The following is a 15,722-nucleotide window of genomic DNA, read 5'->3' on the forward strand; positions in this document are numbered from 1 at the left end:
TGTTATCTGACATATCCGACAAAATATGTTGATAAAGAATATATTCGCTCTGATAGTTAGATTTGTCAATGTTATCTGATGTATCTGACCAAAGATGTTGATGAAGAATTTAATCACTCTGATCCTTAGATTTTGATAATGTTATCCGATGTATTCGATAAAAGGTGTTGATAATGAATTGATTCATTCTCATAGTTAAATTTTGTGAATCTTATCCGACTTATCCACAAAAAGGATGTTGATAAGGAATTTATTTACTCTGATACTTAGATTTTGTCAATCTTATCAGACGTATCTATCAAAAGACATTGATAAGGAATTTATTCACTCTGATGCTTAGATTTTGTGACTGTTATCCAATGTATCCGACAAAAGACGTTGATAAATATTTAATCTCTCTGATACTTAGATTTAGACAATGTTATCTGACATATCTGACACTAGATGTTGATAAAGAATTTATTCACTCTGATACTTATATTTTGTCAATGTTATCCAACGTATCCGTCAAATGATATTGATGAAGAATTTATTAACTCTTATACTTGAATTTATTCACTCTTATACGTGAATGTTATCAAATGTATCTGACAAAGTACCTTGATAAAGAATATATTCGCTTTGATAGTTAGATTTTGTGAATGTTATGTGATGTATCCGACAAAAGATGTTGACAACGGATCTATTCACTCTGATACTTAGATTTTGTCAATGTTATCCTATGTATTCGACAAAGGATGTTGATAAAGAATCTATTCAATCTGATTCTTATATTTCGTCCATTTTACCTGACTTATCTTACAACGGATGTTGATAAATGATATATTCACTCTACTACTTAGATTTTGTCAATGTTATCCGTTGTATCAAACAAAAGACGTTGATAAGGAATTAATCGCTGTGAAACTTAGATTTTGATAATTTTATCAAACGTATCTGACAAAGGACGTTGATAAATAATTTATTCATTCTGATACTTAGATTTTGTGAATGTTATGTGATGTATCCGACAAAAGATGTTGATAACGAATCTATTCACTCTGATACTTAAAAATTAAGTTTGTCTTTTACCACTTGTAGCCTATATACAGATAATTCCTAAGAACACCCTACCTTTCCATGTCTAACTGAAAGGAAATAATAAAGGGTTAAATATGCTAATATTTTTTTCCAAAATACAAAAAGAATAATTTAAAAATAAAGTTTGTCTTTTACCACTTGTAGCATATACACAGATAATTCCTGAGAACACCCTACCTTTCAATGTATAACTGAGAGGAAATAAAATACTGAAAAGCCGACACATCTTGAAGCTTTATTGTTGGATACAAGAGTCCTATAAAAAGTTAAATGTGCTAATATTTTATCCGAAATTTAAAAAAGAATAAATTAAAAATATAGGTTTGTCTTTTACCACTCTTAGCCTATATACAGATAATTCCTAAGAGTACCCTATCTTTCCATGTATATCTGAAAAGAAATAAAATACTGAAAAGCCGACATATCCTGAAGATTTACTGTTGGATACATGAGTCCTATAAAGGGTTAAATATGCTAATATTTTTTTTCCAAAATTCAAAAAAGAATAATTTAAAAATAAAGTTTTTCTTTTACCACCTGTAGCATATACACAGATAATTCCTGAGAACACCCTACCTTTCAATGTATAATTGAGAGGAAATAAAATACTGAAAAGCCGACATATCTTGAAGCTTTATTGTTGGATACAAGAGTCCTATAAAAAGTTAAATATCCTAATATTTTATCCGAAATTCAAAAAAGAATAAATTAAAAATATAGGTTTGTCTTTTACCACTTTTAGCCTATATGCAGATAATTCCTAAGAGTACCCTATCTTTCCATGTATATCTGAAAGGAAATAAAATACTGAAAAGCAGACATATCCTGAAGCTTTACTGTTGGATACATGAGTCCTATAAAGGGTTAAATATGCTAATATTTTTTTTCCAAAATTCAAAAAAGAATAATTTAAAAATAAAGTATGTCTTTTACCACTTGTAGTCTATACACAGATAATTCCTAAGAAGACCCTACCTTTCCATGTATAACTGAAAAGGAATAAAATAGTGAAAAGCAGACGTATCTTGAAGCTTTATTGTTGGAAACATGAGTCCTATAAATGGATTAAATATGTAAACGAGAATATTAAAAGAAAAGAAAATCATCAATCTGTTTCGTCCAAATAATCCCCTGTAGATTCACCTAAAATTTTATTTCTATGTCTATAGTTCGTGCATTATTTTAGAACAATTAACCTCACTCGGCGAAAAAAAAATCTTTCCTCAGCCATACTTCACCCATTATTTAAGAACAATTCAACTTTTCCCGAACGTCTTCAGTCAGTATCGCATTTTCTATATTGATTAGATTTAAAGATGAAGTGACTGAAGGATGTTGATAATTTTCTTTTTAATATTTATTTTATTGCTGGATGTTTGCAAGAACAGCTGAAGTGGAAGTGTCTAAGGTTATTAAATAAAGAAGTCATAATCAGGAAACATTTAGGCCATGGGGAACTTTTAAAATGATAACATTCTAAATTGTCATATTTGATAATGTTAATCAAAAAGGTGTTAGAATTGAACATTTAATTTGTTCGCGTGTCCAACTCTCAAAAGATGAGGTCTGAAAGATGTTCTGATAAACTTTTTTCTTACACATTTATAACTCTTAATGGAGCCTCTATATTGGAAATTGGAACTTGTGTATTAAAGCAACCACAACCTAGAAGTTCTAACTTTTTCCTGTCCAAATAAGGCCTAAAATGTCTCAATCTGTTTCGCCCAAATAGTCCCCTAACATTTCTCAATATGTTTCACCCAAATAGTCCCATAAAATGTCTCAATCTGTTTCGCCCACATAATCTCTCTCAATCTCTCTCAGTCTGCTTCGCACAAATAATCCTCTAAACTGTCTAAATCTGTTTCGCCCGAATAATCCCTAAAATGACTCATTCTGTTTCGCCCAAGTAATCCCCTAAAATATCTCAATCGGTTTCGTCCAAATAATCCTCTAAAATGTCACAATCTGTTTCACCCAAATAATCCCCTAAAAGTAAATTATGTCTCTTCCATTGTGTATAGACAACTATGCTCAGATGTATTTAAATTCCCATGAAGCCTATTGATTTTTCTGTAATAAATTCTTAAACAGTCGAAGCTCTAACCTATTACGCAAATCCATACTAAAAATCCTGGAAGTCAGGTCTGATATCACTCCCGTTAGTATTGTAGCTCTCTGATTAGCCTAGAAATAGGCGTATGGCTGTGACGTCACTTCGTCCTGGATTTAGAGAGGCTTTCTTACTAATTTCACTGTGTTAATTTCCCTATCTCTGCGTTTGAAAGTAGAGTAGGGGTACTACTGAGATCTACTTGGCCTCCAGTGTTCTTTGTAAATATAATCTTTATCCCCCAAGCTTAGGTAATACAGACACGATTCTGTGTTTTGCAACAGAGCATATGTGGATACTTTCGATCAACCTCGCTAGTTCGTCTTGAATACATTTTAGTCCAACAGGGGCTCTTAGTGCAAAAATCCTGGACAGATTGGAGAGAAAAATCTTGAGGCCCCGTCCATATGTCTGTTTCTCCAAGTTAAAGCTTTCACTACAATTTAGAGACCATGAAGGACCAGCCCCGTATACCCTTCCTTCTCAGTCAAAATTTGAAATCTACAACCCCCAAACTCCCTGCGACTTGATCTCCCAAGCCGTTCACAAGATGTTGTAGGTGAGTGATTTTGATAGCCCCGAAAAACATAGTGTCTTTTAATTAGCCTTGCTACTTACCCTTGAATAGACTCCAATTCTGATAAAGGACTTTATTTTAAAAGTGTATATGTGGGATCGAAGGTATAAAATATTTAGCCGTTTCTCCAACACCAAATTCTCCCCATCAGGTCTTCAACTTGATACGCCAAGCCGTTCCCGAGATATTGTAGATATATCATTTTCATGACCTGGCAAAGAATAGTTTTTTTTATTTACCTCGATACTTAACTGTGAATAAATTGTAGGTCCCATAGGAGTATTATTATGTATGAAAATATTTTGACGGATCCCAGAAAAAAACTGTTTATCCCCTTCTCCATTTCCCAACACAAAATTTGAAGTTCATTTGTCCCATATCACATCTTCTCTGTAACAGCACCTGAAAGTTTTAAATTCATCCTCAAAGCCATTCCCGATATATTACAGATAAGCTTATTTCAATGGAATGGAAAAACATAGTGTCGTTTTATCTACATTTCCCCATCTCTCTAAGTCAAATTTCGAAACCTACTTGACCCTCCTCCAAACATTCCTTGAAAGTTCAACTCGTTCCTCCGAATCAATCAAAAAATACTGCAAATAATTTTTAAACTCGTATGCACATAATGTTTTTTTTTATTTAAACATGTAAACATATCGTTTCCAGAACTTACCCTTGGGAAGCTTTGAGAGCGTGGCCTAGCAAATGATTTCTAAAATTTCCTTGCTTATCGGACAACCAAACATGGTCGCTATTTCTGCTAAAAAATATCTATGACCAAAGGGAAGTTAAGATATTTATGGGATATTGCCCTTGAGGCAAAGAAAGTCATATCAGCCTCAGATGCCCACTTGTTAGACCTTTCAACGTTTTTGAGTATATGGCGGTTTTAAAAGTTTGATTCAGCATCATCATTGCCAGGAAGGGTTGGGTAGCAGAAAAGAGGATGACAGGGAGGATTGTTTCCCTCTATTACAAAGCAGCTGCAAAGAAATACATTGCAGGTATTTGGCTCTTTATTCAGGCAGCAATAGAGCGATGCCTCTTAAGGCATTTAATGTGATTAAAAGTAGTAATGTATCTATATATTTGACGAGTGATTTCATTTGACGAGTGATTTCAGGAGTATTATAGTCCATATACACCATATACAGTACAGTTTGACGTGCACATTGCAAAAAGCGACCAATCCTTTTATATTTTAGACATATAAAGTGGTCAAACACGTTTTGAGAGTATAATTGAGATTATATAACGCAACCAGATGGGTTTTTGAAGCACATTAAGCATAGCGTGTTTTATTTTTTTTATTTATTTAATTTTTTAAATCGAAAACTAGAAATTGTCAAATTGCGTATTTAGGAATGATTTTGTAGGAAAAGCTGGTTTTTTTTTGTTTTTTTTTTGGCAATTTACATTTTTTTCTGATAACAAGGAGCATTCATTGTGATCGTAGCTCTATGTTGGCTCGTTTTATATACTTCAGCTTGTATATTCATTTGTGTTCAATAAAAATCTTGAAGCTGGAAAATGAAAAAATAAGTATTTAAACAAAATGTACGATGCTGCTAATTAAAGAATAGTAGGCTACACACAGAATTGTTTGATTGACATATACTGTTAAATCACTTTACGTAAAAAGCTAACTATATTTGCAAAAAGGGATAAGGGATTTGCGAATTGGACTGTACGAACGATCTTATTTCAATAATAGGAAAAAAAAAGCCCCGAACTTAATAATTGGGGTTAAAAATAAAGCTAGGAGGGGAAATTCAGTTTTGAAGGATGTGTAAAAATGCTACTTATTTAATATCCCGTAAACATCTGACTTGATTACTGAATATAATGCTAGGAAGGGGAATTAAGTTTTGAGGGGGTGTAAAAATGGTACGTATTTAGTACCCGCTAAACATGTGACTTGAAATGCTTCATTAGAAAGAGGTTATTTCTAATGATACCTCCTCGACCGATATTTTTTTATTGTATTTTATAGCTATTAGCCAAACGTTGCATTGTGTTTGCCACACCAACTAGTAAATATTTATCGGGCTTTTATTTTTTCTGTTCAATTATTTTCAGTGTAAGCCAATATAATGCTAGGAAGGGAATTTAAGTTTTGAGGGGGTGTGTAAATGATACGTATTTAGTACCCATGGGTAAACATGTGACCTTAAATGCTTCATTAGAAATAGGTTATTGCTAATGATACCTCCTCAACTGATATTTTTTATTGTATTTTATAGCTATTAGCCAAACGTTGCGTTGTGTTTGTCACACCAACTAATAAATATTTATCGGGCTTTTATTTTTTCTGTTCAATTATTTTCAGTGTAAGCCAATATACTGCTAGGGGGAAATTTTTTTGGCAATTGAAATTTTTTTCTGATAACAAGTACCATTCATTGCGATCGTAGTTCTATGTTGGCTCGTTTTATATACTTCAGCTTGTATATTCATTTGTGTTAAATAAAAATCTTGAATCTGGAAAATGAAAAAATAAGTATTTAAACAAAATGTACGATACTGCTAATTAAAGAATAGTAGGCTACACTCAGAATTGTTTGATTGACATATGCTGTTAAATCACTTTACGTAAAAAGCTAACTATATTTGCAGAAAGGGATAAGGGATTCGCGAATTGGACTGTACGAACGATCTTATTTGAATAATAGGAAAAAAAGAGCCCGATCTTAATAATTGGGGTTAAAAATAAAGCTAGGAGGGGGAATTCAGTTTTGAAGGATGTGTAAAAATGCTACTTATTTAATATCCCGTAAAATTCTGACTTGATTATTGAATATAATGCTAAGAAGGGGAATTAAGTTTTGAGGGGGTGTAAAAAAGGTACGTATTTAGTATCCACTAAACATATGACTTGAAATGCTTCATTAGAAATAAGTTATTGCTAATGATACCTCCTCGACAGATATTTTTTTATTGTATTTTATAGCTATAAGCCAAACGTTGCGTTGTGTTTGCCACACCAACTAGTAAATATTTATCGGGCTTTTATTTTTTCTGTTCAATTATTTTCAGTGTAAGCCAATATAATGCTAGGAAGGGGAATTAAGTTTTGAGAAGGTGTAAAAATGGTACGTATTTAGTACCCGCTAAACATGTGACCTGAAATAATGCATTAAAAATTGGTTATTGCTAATGATACCTACTCGACAGATATTTTGTTATTGTATTTTATAGCTATTAGCCAAACTTTGCGTTGTGTTTGTCACACCAACTAGTAAATATTTATCGGGCTTTTATTTTTTCTGTTCAATGATTTTCAGTGTAAGCCAATATAATGCTAGGGGCGAAATTAAGTTTTGAGGTGGGTAAAAATGGTACTTATTTTGTACCCGGTAAACATGTGACTTGAAATGCTTCATTAGTAATAGGTTATTGCTAATGATACCTCCTCGACAGATATTTTATTATTGTATTTTATAGCTATTAGACAAACGTTGCGTTTTGTTTGTCACACAAACTAGTAAATATTTATCGGGCTTTTATTTTTTCTGTTCAATTATTTTCAGTGTAAGCCAATATACTGCTAGGGGGGAAATTAAGTTTTGAGGGGGTAAAAATGGTACTTATTTAGTACCCGGTAAACATGTGACTTGAAATGCCTCATTAGAAATAGGTTATTGCTAATGATACCTCCTCGACAGATATTTTCTTATTGTATTTTATAGCTATTAGCCAAACGTTGCGTTGTGTTTGTCACATCAACTAGTAATTATTTAGAGGGCTTTTACTTTTTCTGTTCAATTATTTTCAGTGTAAGCCAATATATTCCTAGGGGGGAAATTAAGTTTTGAGGGGGGTAAAAATGTTACTTATTTAGTAGCCAGTAAACATGTGACTAGAAAAGACTGAAATTGATTTTTATTTCCAGGACTCAGATATTCAGGCGTCAAGTCAAAAACGAGCAAAGCTCAATCATGAGACTGGCAGCACTGACATGAAATGGATGAGAGAAAGCGTGATTCACTATGCCCCACGAACACTTTGTAGCGAGCTAGCTGTAACTTCTATGGTAAGCACCATTTATCAGATAGCTTAGGGGGTTCAGTTGCACAGGGGGTTCAGTTGTATGTGGGTTCGGTTATACAGGGGTTTGATTATACGGGGAGTTCACTTGAACGGAGGGTCACTTGCACGATGGTTCAGTTACACGGGGGTTAGTTAACGGGGGGGGAGGTGCACAGGGGGTTGAGTCGCATGAGGGTTCAGTTAAAGAGGGCTCAGATGCTTAGGGTTCAGATACACCGGGATTCAGTTACAATGGAACCCGCATAAAAACAATGGAGCACACACAATAGTCAAATTAGGCCAGTGGCCTATGAGAAATCATAAAATACTCAAGATAATGAACAATTCCCAATGGGACAAGTATTTAGTGAACATGATGCTAGGAAGGGGAATTAAGTTTTGAGGGGGTGTAAAAAAATGGTACTTTTTTAATATCCCGGTAAACATACGACTAAAAATGCTTCAGGAAAAATAGACTATTGCTTCTTTCTGAACTAATCACAATTCCTTGACAAATATTTTTTTATTTTTACTTTATTGCTATTAGTCAAAACATTGCATCGTCCTTGCCACACCAAACAAGCGAATATTTATAATGGCTTTTTAGGTGTTCATTTTTTTTTACGTATCTTAAAATGACATAAAATATGCTTATGGCTCTAACAGTTGTGCTCTATGCTTGCACAGAGACATGATGCGGCTTTCCCACCCCCTCCCCCATTTTTTTTTAATTTTTTTTATTGGACTAAATTCTTTTTGAACTTAGAAATTATTCAACTTTTTTTTTACGTATCTTAAAATGACATGAAATATGCTTATAGCTCTAAGAATTTTGCACTATACTTGCCCGGAGACACGATGCGACTTTCCCACTGATACTCTATGGCCGGTTATCGACACTAGCTAGTTTATTGCATGCATTAAATCAGTATTTCTTACACAGTGGAACGATGAACACATAACTAATACCTCTAAAAAGTGAAGATGGAGCATTTTGATAAAGTGTGTTCACATGATAGTGTTATTGTATTATTGAATGCTGACAAGGAGAATTATTTAAACTATGAAGTAAGTACAAGTGGTAACACTATCTGAAACGTATGCGTACATTGTCATGACAGTAAAGAATTGAATTTCTTTGGAGTACCAAAAAAATTCGACTCTTATGATGGTGGATATGCTAGATTGAGATCTCCGGAGATGAGTGCAATCAAAGAGAATGCCAACATAAAAATAATAGTTGATAAAGAGGGGCTTCTTCTTGTTAGTGCTTGTGGTAACATGTTACCCAGTGTTAAGCCATATCGTCAGCTTTCGGGTATTAGCACTAAAATGAAATCAAAGACGAAAAGAAAAGCCTACTCTTCTACTAATATCATAAGCCATATCCTGTCTACGTGTCAAAACTGTTACATGTGTAAAAACAGTTTGATAATAGACGGTGAAATTGCTAGAAAAATAAAAAGGGCATTGGCAGAAAATATCACTAAGGAATATAAAGATGAATCGATGAAAAAAAAAGTACCAGCAAACGTTACTGCCATTGATCAAACAGTCAATGAACCAAATAATACCAAAGACGAAAAGCATATTGAGCCTGTCGATGACACACCTATAAAACTTGTGTATGAGTCAAAATGGAATAATGATTATTCTACTGATTACGAACTAAGAGAAGACAATAGCTATAATATCAAGAGAGAACATGGTGAACCATTTTATGGAGACAGATTCAAAATGTCCAAAGTTTTCATTGATATTAATAATGTATAATAATATATATTTTTTGTATTAATATTTTACATGACATTATTTCATTACACATAGATTATACATTACATTGCTATGTGTTCATTATTTTTAGAGTAAGCCAGTATATCAAACGTTTAGAATGTCTATTAAAACATCGGAGATGTAAGAAAAGGAATTTGTATACATCATATGTCGGATAGATAGGTTAACATAGAGAAAATATAAGTATAAGAATGAGTAAATTCTCTATCAACATCTATTGACATATACATGGGATATTATTGACAAAATCTAAGAGTCAGAGTGAATAAATTCTTTATCAATGTCTTTTGACAGATACGTTTGATAACACTGACATAATTTAGGTATCAAATTGAACAAATTCTTTATTAACATTCTTTATCGATATCATTTGTCGGATACGTCAGATAACATTGACAAAATCTATCTATTAGAATGAATAAATTTTTTATCATCATCCGTTGTCGGATTTGTCATTATGAAAAAATTGTAAGTAAGTAAGTAACAAACTCTTTCTTGAATTCACCTCTTGGATACACAGTACAGAAATTAAAAAAAAAATTTAATTTCCAGACTTCATTTGCATGCAATAGATATCAAAAGTTCTATGACTCCTCCTCGCAATGAATTCTAAGGGTTTTATGACTCCTCCCCACAATGAATTCAGATGTTTTTAGGACTCATCCCTCTAGCCATAACTCCATTCAACCTTGAGCGAAGGTATAAAAGTTTGATGAAGTATTTCTCTACTTAACAACTACATTAATAGCTTCCAAGAAGATAGGACTGCATGACACATATTTATTGGTTTGAAAAAATCATCTTGTGGTGTTATATTTGAATGTCCATTTTTATTATTGTATATAGTACTCGAAGAAATTGACTGTTACCATTGGATAGTGAACTATAATATATTTGAGCATGATAAAAGCTAGTGGTGTACTACATTACGTCGTATAAACAGACTTGGGATTCTACGATAGAGTGATTACACCACTTATTAATAGTGGTCAGGAACTGAGAAATGTTCAGGAGGAAGTCAGTGAAATTTGCAGCCTTTTCGGGGTTGAAGCACTCTACGTAAAGGGTAATCTACCTACAGATAAAGTTTTAATTCAAAAGTGTGACCCTAGGATCCTACTTTTCAATCTAGAAGAATTTAAGTGTCCTAAATTTGAGGGGGCTTATCACCGTCTTGAATACGAGGTTAGGTTCTTCGCGCAGTGGATACCTAAGGACATACCTGATCGTGATAAATGCATAAGACACGGTAAAAACTATTCTATATCATGGGACCATCGTTTCTGGATGTTTAAGAGTGAACTCTAAGTACTATTCTTATGTAAATATATGTTTTTTCTCAAAAAATCTGTTAATATGTTTAAGTAATTAATAGGCTGTCTTTAAGCTTAACCCGTCTTTATTCTTTAGAACAGTTCTATTCATTTCATTAAATTATGAAGAAATTGTAAGTAAGTAACAATCGCTTTCTTGAATTCGCTTCCTGGACACAATACAGGCATTTCATTCAAGAAATTAAAAAAGAATAGTAAGTAAGTAACAAACTCTTTATGGATTTCACCTCTTGGATACACAATACAGATATTTCATTCAAGAAATTATGAAAAAATCACAAGTAAGTAACAAATACTTTCCTGATGTCACCGTTTGATTGCACAATACAGAATTTAATTCAAGAATCTATGAAAAGATTGTAAAAAACTCTGTCTTGAATTCATTTCCTGGACATACAGTACGGTAATTTCGTTCAAGATAATTTGAAAAAAAATTGTAAACAAACTCTTTCTGGATTTCTCCTCTAAGATACGCAATACAGACATTTCATCCAAGAAATTATGAAAAAATTCTAAGTAGGTAATAAACTCTTTCTTGAATTTGCCTCATGGACACACAATACAGAATTTTCATTCAAGAAATTATTAAAAATTGTAAGTAAGTAACAAACTCCTTCTTAAATTCACCTCTTGAATACACATCACAGACATTTCATTCAAGAAATTAAAAAAAATGTAAGTAAGTAACAAACTCTTTCTTGAATTCACCTTGTGGATACACAATACAGACATCTCACTCAAAAACTTACGAAAAAAATTGTAAGTAACTAACAAACTCTTTCTTGAATTTTCCTCCTGGATACACAATACAGATATTCATTCAAGAAATTATAAAAAAAATTGTAAGTAAGTAACAAACTACACACACTCATAGTGGGAGAGATATGCAAAAAGTTGGGTTAATTTAGGTTCACATAGAGTGGCGCCACCACAATAGCTTACACTGAAAATAATTGAGCCGAAAAAATAAAAGCCCGATAAATATTTACTAGTTGATGTGACAAACACAACGCAACGTTTGGCTAATAGCTATAAAATACAATAAAAAAATATCTGTCGAGGAGGTATCATTAGCAATAACCTATTTCTAATGAAGCATTTCAAGTCACATATTTACCGGGTACTAAATAAGTACCATTTTTACCTCCTCAAAACTTAATTTCCCCCTAGTATTATTTGGCTTATACTGAAAATAATTGAACAGAAAAAATAAAAGCCCGATAAATATTTGCTAGTTGGTGTGACAAACACAACGCAACGTTTGGCTAATAGCTATAAAATACAATAAAAAATATCTTTCGAGGAGGTATCATTAGTAATAACCTATTTCTAATGAAGCATTTCAAGTCACATGTTTACCGGGTACTAAATAAGTACCATTTTTAGCCCCTCAAAACTTAATTTCCCCCCTAGTTTTATATTGGCTTACACTGAAAATAATTGAACAGAAAAAATAAAAGCCCGATAAATATTTACTAGTTGGTGTGACACACACAACGCAACGTTTGGCTAATAGCTATAAATTACAATAAAAAATATCTGTCGAGGAGGTATCATTAGCAATAACCTGTTTCTAATGAAGCATTTCAAGTGACATGTTTACCGGGTACTAAATAAATACCATTTTTACCCCCCTCAAAACTTAAATTCCCCCCTAGCATTATATTGGCTTACACCGAAAATAATTGAACAGAAAAAATAAAAGCCCGATAAATATTTACTAGTTGGTGTGACAAACACAACGCAACTTGTGGCTAATAGCTATAAAATGCAATAAAAAAATATCTGTCGAGGAGGTATCATTAGCAATAACCTATTTCTAATGCAGCATTTCAGGTCACATGTTTACCGGGTACTAAATACGTACCATTTTTACACCTCCTCAAAACTTAATTCCCCTTCCTAGCTTTATATTGGCTTACACTGAAAATAATTGAACAGAAAAAATAAAAGCCCGATAAATATTTACTAGTTGGTGTGGCAAACACAACGCAACGTTTGGCTAATAGCTATAAAGTACAATAAAAAAATTCTGTCGAGGAGGTATTATTAGCAATAACCTATTTCTAATGAAGCATTTCAAGTCACATGTTTAGCGGGTACTAAATACGTACCATTTTTACACCCCCTCAAAACTTAACTCCCCTTCCTAGCATTATATTCAATAATCAAGTCAGATGTTTACGGGATATTAAATAAGTAGCATTTTTACACATCCTTCAAAACTGAATTCCCCCTCCTAGCTTTATTTTTAACCCCAATTATTAAGTTCAGGCTCTTTTTTTCCTATTATTCAAATAAGATCGTTCGTACAGTCCAATTCGCGAATCCCTTATCCCTTTTTGCAAATATAGTTAGCTTTTTACGTAAAGTGATTTAACAGCATATGTCAATCAAACAATTCTGAGTGTAGCCTACTATTCTTTAATTAGCAACTTCGTACATTTTGTTTAAATACTTATTTTTTCATTTCCAGATTCCAGATTTTTATTTAACACAAATGAATGGACAAGCTGAAGTATATAAAACGAGCCAACATAGAACTACGATCGCAATGAATGGTACTTGTTATCACAAAAAATGTCAATTGCCCAAAAAAATTGCCCCCTTGCATTATATTGGCTTACACTGAAAATAATTGAACAGAAAAAATAAAAGCCCGATAAATATTTACTAGTTGGTGTGACAAACACAACGCAACGTTTGGCTAATAGCTATAAAATACAATAAAAAAATATCTGTCGAGGAGGTATCATTAGCAATAACCTATTTTTAATCAGGCAAATCAGGTCACATGTTTAACGGGTACTAAATACGTACCATTGTTACACCCCCTCAAAAATTAATTCCCCTTCCTTTCATTATATTGGCTTACACTGAAAAAATAATTGAACAGAAAAAATAAAAGCCCGATAAATATTTACTAGTTGGTGTGACAAACACAACTCAACGTTTGGCTAATAGCTATAAAATACAATAACAAAATATCCGTCGAGGAGGTATCATTAGCAATAACCTATTTCTAATGAAGTATGTCAAGTCACATGTTTAGCGGGTACTAAATACGTACCATTTTTACACCCCCTCAGAACTTAATTCCCCTTAAAAACATTATATTCAATTATCCAGTCAGATGTTTACGGGATATTAAATAAGTAGCATTTTTACACATCCTTCAAAACTGAATTCCCCCTCCTAGCTTTATTTTTAACCCCAATTATTAAGTTCGGGGCTCTTTTTTCCATATTATTCAAATAAGATCGTTCGTACAGTCCAATTTGCGAATCCCTTATCCCTTTTTGCAAATATAGTTAGCTTTTTACGTAAAGTGATTTAACAGCATATGTCAATCAAACAATTCTGAGTGTAGCCTACTATTCTTTAATTAGCAGCATCGTACATTTTGTTTAAATACTTATTTTTTCATTTTCCAAATTCAAGATTTTTATTTAACACAAATGAATATACAAGCGGAAGTATATAAAACGAGCCAACATAGAGCTACGATCGCAATGAAGGCTACTTGTTATCAGAAAAAAATGTCAATTGCCAAAAAAAAACAAAAAAAACTGCTTTTCCTACAAAATCTTTCCTAAATACGCAATTTAACAATTTTTAGTTTTCGATTAAAAAAAAAAATAAATAAAATAAAACACGCTATGCTGAATGTGCTTCAAAAACCCATCTGGTTGCGTTATATAATCTCAATTATACTCTCAAAACGTGTTTGACCACTTTATAGGTCTAAAATATAAAAGGATTGGTCGCTTTTTGCAATGTGCACGTCAAACTGTACTGTATATGGTTTATATGGACTATAACACCCCTGAAATCACTCGTCAAATGAAATCACTCTTCAAATATATAGATACATTACTACTATTAAATAGGTACTTGCCCTCTTTAAAGTAAAACTTGTTTTATATTAATGTACACATACATTTGCTTTTTTTGCAAGAAAAATGGAATAGAAATCATTTGGAATGTATCTTATTTGATGTGATACACAACAACATTGAAATATTGATCACCTCCAAACAGGCTTATTGACAGATATCTTACAGCTAAATTTGATCCTGTAGTGTTGAAATAGCGGTCACTTTAAACGTATAAACCTATTATCAATCCTTAAACCAAAATTCATTAGAATAGCAAACTTTATTTATTTATTAGACGTTTGCTCACCTGATGCTGAAATAATATCCCTTGACTTATAAGGGCCTGAGCGAGAATCATTCCTTGCAAGGAATTTGGTGTCAAACCACTTGTTCCATGAGCAAGAAAGATACTATTGACTCCTTCAAGATTGACAATTTTCTTTGTGATATCAACTTCATCATAGCGCCGATTTGCCAATGAGGAATTCGGCATTCCCAGGTATCTCTCAGAGAAGTAGGATACTGAAAAATGAGTTTCCATGTTAATAGTAATTTTTTCGAAAGAAAACTAGAATCGTTATCAAAATTTCGATTTTAGATCTTCGGTTACTATGAGGCCAAGTCACTTGTCACTTACAATTTGTTACCACGAACTGTTTGATGATATTAGCAACTTTATGGATGTAGCAGACCAAGAAGTCGCATTGGACGACAATATCCGTTCATTACGGCCAAACAGCGCTAATCAGTGAAAAAAGCTTGCATCCTTCTGACTGCTATGTTTGGGGGGGGGGGTAGAAACACTTTTCCCGTTTCTATTAATTCATGCCACTTTTAGTTTTAATCGAAATGCAGAAAAAAAAACGCCATTGAACTACATACCGAAGTCTTTCTGAAGACTCGGTCTGAAGGAA

At 32.8% G+C, this 15,722-nt stretch overlaps 1 protein-coding gene across 1 annotated transcript in view; it reads right to left on the reverse strand.

Annotated features, from left to right (window-relative positions):
- Positions 1-15,325, reverse strand: part of LOC148945237 (venom dipeptidyl peptidase 4-like) — a 46,592-nt gene extending 31,267 nt beyond the window's left edge. The window contains exon 1 of the mRNA XM_089099325.1: positions 15,116-15,325. Within this exon, the coding sequence (XP_088955451.1) occupies positions 15,116-15,301 (186 nt within the window). The 5' untranslated portion in view covers positions 15,302-15,325. The remainder of the gene's footprint in view (positions 1-15,115) is intronic.
- Positions 15,326-15,722: the final 397 nt, after the last annotated feature.

This window comes from Artemia sp. Qi Xiang Cuo, chromosome 13, assembly GCF_049724085.1.
Source record: "Artemia sp. Qi Xiang Cuo chromosome 13, ASM4972408v1, whole genome shotgun sequence".
In the NCBI taxonomy this organism is placed as follows: Eukaryota; Metazoa; Arthropoda; class Branchiopoda; order Anostraca; family Artemiidae; genus Artemia; species Artemia sp. Qi Xiang Cuo.